Source organism: Chinchilla lanigera, unplaced genomic scaffold, assembly GCF_000276665.1.
Source record: "Chinchilla lanigera isolate Chin_1 unplaced genomic scaffold, ChiLan1.0 scaffold00013, whole genome shotgun sequence".
NCBI classification, from domain to species: Eukaryota; Metazoa; Chordata; class Mammalia; order Rodentia; family Chinchillidae; genus Chinchilla; species Chinchilla lanigera.
In genome coordinates this window covers 18383515-18391227 of record NW_004955414.1, presented here as the reverse complement: position 1 = coordinate 18391227, position 7713 = coordinate 18383515, and the positions used below count along the sequence as shown (strand labels likewise).

Genomic DNA, 7713 nt, shown 5'->3' with positions numbered 1-7713 from the left:
CCGGTACCGGAAAAAAACAAAAAAAAAAAAAAAAAAAAAAAAAAAAATTTTTGAATCTTATTACAGCAGAATGCCATTGAAATTTTTACTTAATACTTTTATTTTTAAAAGTATATCATGGATGTTCATCCCAATTTTATAAATATGTATATATTATATATAAGCATATTTGTGAGTCTGAAAACATCTGTGAAGGGTATGAAAATGTTTTCCTATTTATTGAAAGGAATAAACTAGGTAACATATAAAATACTTAGCACAAAACCCGGTACAAAGTAAAGATTCAATACATTTAACTATTATTGCTAATATTTATTATAGACACATAGAAAAAAGGGTCAACAAAAATATTAGAACTGGTAGTATATATTATGTGAAGCATTTGGCACATAAGCACTCAACAGCTACTGATTAAATCAATTTTATCTAGCTTTTAAGGAACAGATAATTCTAAGATTGTCAAATAAAAAAACTGACATCTATCTGATCAATTTGAGTAAAATTAAAGCTAAAACTAAAAAAGTATTAAAAAAAAGAAAAGTATGCCATAAACTCATTATTTATAAAAAGAATTAGCAGCAGCAGCAGTAGTAATGGTTACATGTAGAATATATATTGCATGTTAACTGTTCCCTCTAATGTTCTCTTGTATTTTAAATTTTTGCTGCAAATGTGAGTTTTAAAATTTGTTGAGGTTCAAGAGGGGCAACTCTCTAGAATGTTACCGCACACAGAAAGTAACTGCTTAAAAAGGCCAAAATTTTCAAGTCATGTTAAACTATTTTTGTACATAGAATACTTCTGATTCTCACACATCCACAAGATGATATAGCAATATAATCCTTCTTGCAGTATTTAGCTAGGGGAGAACAAATAAGGGTCTAATTAAAATTAAAGAAGGAAACACTTAAACTTCCCTAGATAAGGCTCCATATTATCCACTGAAAGCATATCACCCTCTACAATAGGCCTGTAATGAGAACTAAAACCCAGAATGAATATAAAAATTAACCTTTCATTAACTGCAGAGAATAGGGTACATAAATGAGAATGAATAAATATACTTGTGCGATATATTTATTATCATTCATCCTCTTAGATATTTTACAAAAATTTGTCCATAATATCTTCTAGCAGCAGGTTCAAAATCTTCTTTGTAAAAAGGAGCACCTTAGCTCCTCAGTTAAATATTCAAATGAAACATAAGGGGAATCAAAGAACAGTAACTACAAATGAGAAGAAAAGGGAGATGCTAAGGTTCTCTCTGACAACCACATCTGCCCTTAAGTACACCGAGTATGAGGACCTCCAACTCCAAGCTTACCTGTGCATACTCTCTTTCAATAGCAGCCCTCTTCTGACTGAATGTCCTAAAAATACAAATAAAAATTAATTACCAAAAACATAACTTAATAATTTCATATAAATTTATCAACACACCTTCAAATATCGCCTGGGAAATGTATTTTATTCATCTTTATGTGCTTAGCGCAGTTAGACAATCCACATTCAAAGCCCAGCTCTACCACTTACAGGTATGATCTTAGACAAGTCATTTGACTTCCCTATGCCTGTTTCCTCCTTGGTAAAATGGGTATAAAAACAGAACTCATTTCATAAAAATACTCTAAAATTTAGTTATTTGAAATATAGAAAGTTGTCAAAAGCATCTAGCACACAGTAAATCTCACGTAAGTGTTGGCAACTGTTGGAAGAATGGCTACTACATCATATGGTTACAGAAAGGTTACTGAACTCAATAACACAAAGAAAACTACAGAAAACAAGGTGAAAAAATTTTGATCACCTCAACATGAGAATTCATCAAACTGTTTCCTTTATTATAGTTTTTTGCAAACAAAGCATAAGGTGGCTACACATGTGGTGTGCTGAGAACATACTTTCCATACGTGTATAATTTTGTAGATTCTAAGGTTCATACTTTTCACATATTAACATTTATGGCCAGGCACAGTGATGCACACAGGTAGTCCCAGGTACTTGGGAGACTGAGGGAGGAGACCTGCTTGAGCCCAGTTTGTTTGTTTGTTTGTTTCTTTCTTTCTTTCTTTTGGGGCAGGGGTGATTTGGGACAGGATCTTGCACTGTACTTCAGGCTGGCCTTGAGCTCACTATGTAACCCAAGGCAGGCCTAAACTTGCAGCGAACCTCATGCCTCAGACTCCCAAGTACTGAGATTATAGGAATGCACCACCACGCTTAGTTTTTTGTTTGTTTGTTTTCTGTGGTTTTTGTTTCTGAGGTAGAGTCTCACTATTTAGTCCAGACTGAGGTCTCACACTTGCTATGTAGCTCAGACTGGTTTTAAACTTGTGATCCTCCTACTTCAGCCTCCTAAGAGCTGGTGTACACCACCCTACCTGGGTTGAACCCAGGATTTCTAGTTCTATCTAAACATAGTGAGACCTTGTCTCTTTAAAACTTTTGGTAATTTTATGATATGGAGATGAATCTTTATGACTGGCAGTATTTTCTCCTATTTTAATGCTTAATAAGATTAATAGTCAACCTTATAAACCACAGGCAGTACAGAATCAACAAAATATGGTAATATTGGCAATTTACCTTGAATATTCTGAATTAAAGACTTATCTGTTATATGCTAGGAATCTGTGCTGAAAAAAATCACTGCACCCCATAAAACATACACACACCCACTTTCATTTCAACCCAGTTTTGTGGGGGAGGGAGGATTGAGACAGGGTCCCACTATGTAGTTGAGGCCAGCCTTAAACTCACTATGTAGCCCAGGTTGGTCTCAAACTCATGGTGATTCTCCTGCCTCAGCCTCCTGAATGCTGGGATTACAGGTGTGTAACACCATGCCTAGCTCAACCAAAACTTATGAGTGTATTTCTAATTGTGGAAGTCAGCACCCAGATAAATACAGGAGAGTGCAAGGTAATATTCGATTCATACACCTGTAATCCCAGCATTCTAGGAGGTTGAGGCAACAGGATAACAAGTTCAAGCCCAGACTGGACAATTTAGTGACTTAGTGAAACCCTGTCTCAAAATTTAAAAATGGAGAGAGGCAGTGTAAACTCAGTGTAAAGATCCTGTGTTCAATTCTCAGTATTGCCATAGACAGACAGACAGAGAGACAATATCTGAAATTCTAAGCCTAGCTAAGTGTTAAAATTTGTTCTATAAATAAAAGTTCTCGAGGGAAAAAAGCAGATCCTATTGCACTACAGCAGAGACATAAGAAGTAGAAAGAGTAAGACAGTACACTGAAATAGAAAAAAGGCAAGATGCCAAAATTAACACTTGAAAAGGTATTTAGACTTACCAACATGATTTAAGAAATGTAACTACTGCCAGGTGTGGTGGTGCATACCTGTAATCCCAGCACTCAGTAGCCTGAGGCAGGAGGATCACTGCGAGTTCAAGAGCAGCCAGGGCTACAAAATGAGCTCAAGGCCTGCCTGAACTGCATAGCGAGACAATGTCTCAAAGAGACAAAAAAAAAAAAGCAACTATTTAAAATCTTACCTTATTTGTCTTGAGTGACTAACTTCTTAATATTAAAAATACAAAGGGAGAAAGACTTTAAATCTAAAAATTCATGCGTGTTTAGGAGTATTTTAGATTATCTATAAGAAATGAGATTCTATATAATAAATATCTCCAGTACATTCAAGGGTTAAGCAAGCAGAGAAGATTCTGGGAAAATGCTGAGATAGGAAGCTCCAGGAATTTGTGTTCCATCAAGACAACAAAATCACTGGTACAGCCTGTCTCATCTACCCACTTTGGAATAAGGGAGTCAATTGCAGGAATCCTACTTCCAGGGAAAGGCTTAGATAATAGTGATTTAATTTGATCCAATTTCAATCGGGACAGTAGGAACCACCACCCTTTACGCCTAAGTCTGCGGCATGCAGTCATGCATTTCACTCCAGGAGCAGCTTGCAAACACCAAACAGAGCTAGGATGGACAAAATGAAACCTGTCTCTAAGATTATGCTATGACTGATACTGCGAATTCTGACGGTAGAGGTACAAAGACAGGGCAACCATTGTTGCTCAGTCTCCCTCATTTTTATGCAAGTCCCTCTCCCTTTGACCTCAGTGACTTCTAGAGAATTTAAAGGGTCATTGCCTTCTCAGCCCTACTGAGGCTAAACCACAAAGACACTGAAAATCTGACAGATCTATAATTAGTATTAAATAAAGAATCAAAAATATTCCAGCAAAAATAAGCCTTGGACCTGATGGTTTCACTGGTGAATTTTATTAAACTTTTAAAGATCATGAATTATTCTCAAACATTTCTAAAAATATTAACGGGAAAAAAATAATCTCTAACTTTTTCTATGGACATGTATCATATTGATACTGAAGATCATCTTCCCTTATGAACACTGACAGCAAAAGTCCTCAACAAAAAAATTGCAAATCAAATCCAGCAGCACATTAAAAGAACTATACATCATGATCAAGTGGGACTTATTCCTGAAATGCAAGGATTCAGCATACAAAAATTGATCACTGCAACAGAATGAAGAAAAAAAACTACACGGACATCTCAATTGATATAGAAAATGCATTTAAAAACTAAATATTCTTTCAAGATAAAAACACAAACTATAAACAGAAGGAAACTACTTCAACATAGTAAAAGTCATATATGAAAAACCTACAACATTATACTCAACTATAAAGAATTGAAAACTTTACCTCTGAGATCAAGCACAATCTTAAAGATTCCTATTAGAACTATTAAATACCTATTAGAATAAATGAATTCAGTAAAGTAAAAAAGATACAAAGTCACACACAAAATTCAGTTACATTTCTATATATGACACAGAATGAAATTTTAATTTTGGCTCTTCATAGTAGTCTTTTATGCTGCAATGGGAAAAAGTAATTTTTAATTAACTCATGCACTAATATGAAAAAATATAAATTCCATATTATCTAGAAAGGAATAAGAATAAATCCCTATGAAGATTAAATCTTTAATAAAATCCAATGTTTTGAATAATTTTCTAAAAACAATCTAATCAAGCCATTCTCCTGATTACACTTAAGAAATTATTCCTCAGCAGTTTCATTAACATGGCATAGGAGACCAGCAGGAGCTGACTACTTAGTGTGTCCTCATCTCTACGAAGTTCATCCACAACCTAGGCCTCACTTTTTAAGTGACTGTGGAGATCTCTAAAAACAATAAATATGCTTCATATCTTTGTATTTACATGTGTAGCACAATGCCAGAACACTGCAGATGTTTAATAAATGTTTGCTAAATTAACAAAGGAAGAACAACTGACAAAAGACTTCAGACTCTTCATAAATTTAGATGAAATACCTTAATAAGTATTATTAATAAGTTAAGCTTCTTGACTTTGGTCATAGGTTATACAAGTTTTAATGCAACCATTTTCACACATTAGCTTTTTAAAAACAGAGTATATGAGTATACCATACAGAATTAATCCTGCCCAGAGAAGTGTTACCTTCTACTGTTTCTGGCCTCTGGGAGATAGTCTCTAAATCCTTGGAATATCCTGCTTGATAAGAGTATTTTTATTTACCTAGGGTCCTTGCACCACATTAAACAGTTCATGCTATAATGTGATATGCTAGGAATCTGAAGATAGCTTTGGACCAAACAGTACCAACTAAGCTTCTAGGAGGCGCTACTTTAGTAACATGATCATCATGTCTAAGTAACCGAGCCCAAATAAAATCTCAGCACACCAATGCTCAGGTAAATTTCTCTAATTGACAATACACTGAATGTACTGCCATGCATTTTTCTGTCAATTCTACTGAAAGAGGACAACTGGAAGCTCTGTTATTGGAACTCTAAGCACCTCTTCCCTTGGCCGATTTCAAACTGGGTCCTTTTGCTGAAGTAAGTCATAACAACTCTGAGAGTCCTTCAGGCAAATTACTGAATCTGAGGTGGTCTTGAGGCCTTCAAACACGCAAGTTGTGTCAGAAGTCAAAGTGAACTCAGAAGTGCCAGACATCAAATGTGAAGATGGTGTCACAACTGACTGCATAGTGAACCCGTTTAACTTTATCACTAGGATAGAAACACCTAAGACTGTCCAAATTATTATTGATGGTAATAGACACAGGGTATCCATAATCAAAATGATGAATATTAAAATAAATATATCTTACAAAATGGCTAAAATTAAAGACTGACAACTTTACATATTAGTGAAGAGAAAGAGCAATGAAATTCTAACATATTGTTTGTTAGCAGGAATGTAAAATGCCATAAATGCTTTGGGGAAAAGTCAGGCATTTCTTTTCTTTTCTTTTCTTTTTGGTTTTTCTCTAGTACCAGGAACCAAACTCACGACCTTGCGCTTGCCCATTTCTTTTCTTTTTTAGGTTTTTAAAAACTTTTTTATTTTAAAGAATAAAAAATTTAAAAAACATTAAAAATGATACAAAATTTCAAAGCAAGATGACAGGAAATCAACAATGGTTGTTATATTGCATATTGTTATCTTCAAAGTAGTTGTTCAGATTACCAGATAAAGGCTTGCAAAATTGATAAAAAAAAAAAAATTAAGCATTAACTGTTCCTTTCAATAAACCAATAGAAATTAGTAATCCAAATGCCAATCAACTGAGGAATGGATAAAAAAGTATGATATTTTTATACTATGGAGTATTACTCAGCTATAAAAAAAGATAAACTCGAAGCTTTTATAGGTAAATGGATGCAACTAGAGACCATACTCATAAGTGAAATAAATCAGACTTGCATACGTAAACATTGCATGATGCAATGTAAGAGAATAAATAAAATATAAAAGGTACAATAGATATTGTGAAAGGGAAAGAAACTTCTCAAAAGGAAAGAACAATTGGGATGAGGGAAAGGAGAAAAGAAAGAAGGAGGGAAATACACACACACACACACACACACACAAACACACATCAGATAAATTATTGAGACAAGTTCTCATTACATAGTTCAGGATGGCCGTGAATTCCCTTTGTAGACCAGGTGGCCTCCAACTCACAACAATTCTCCTGCTCCAGCCTCCCCAAGACTAGAAATACAGGCATGTGTCCAGCTCTGGCATTTTTTCTATAATTCAACATTTATCTAACGTTCCATAGCCATCTCAATATGAGGTATTTACCAAGACAAATAAAAATATATCCACAAAAACATCTGTGCAAAAAAAATTATAACACCTTTAGTCTTAATAAACAGTCTAGGAATCCATCAGTGAGATAATGGATAAACAGTAATACATATTCTCACAGTGAGCTAAAACTCAATAAAAACAAATGAAGTACAAAATGACTAATCATCTCATGCTACCCTGAACTACTTGCCTCACTGTTTTATAAATGACACTGTTTATATATATTAGGATATAAAAATAACTTTTCAACATGGGCAGCAAACAGGTAAGGGAACTTGTGCACATATTATCAGCATATTAATAATATTTTCATAAAATCCTCATATTTTTGCCCTGGAATACATAGATTTTTTAAAGCAATCATTACAAAAAACATCATCTCAGCATTAAAATGATGGCCTGAAAATACAAAATAATTTTTTTATTTTATTTTAAAAATAAAAGGAGGAAAACATTAACAGAGAGACAACCTTTTACAAAATAGCAAAGGAACAGTACAGACAATACAGAGTTACAAAGTGGTAGGAAATTAACAATGCTTGTTGTATTACATATTGAT

At 34.1% G+C, this 7713-nt stretch overlaps 1 protein-coding gene across 1 annotated transcript in view; it reads right to left on the bottom strand.

Annotated features, from left to right (window-relative positions):
- Fchsd2 (FCH and double SH3 domains 2) overlaps positions 1–7713 on the bottom strand; it is a 253844-nt gene that overhangs the window by 206448 nt on the left and 39683 nt on the right. Inside the window, exon 3 of the mRNA XM_005379965.2 lies at positions 1325–1370. Coding sequence (XP_005380022.1) covers positions 1325–1370 — 46 coding nt within the window. The remainder of the gene's footprint in view (positions 1–1324; positions 1371–7713) is intronic.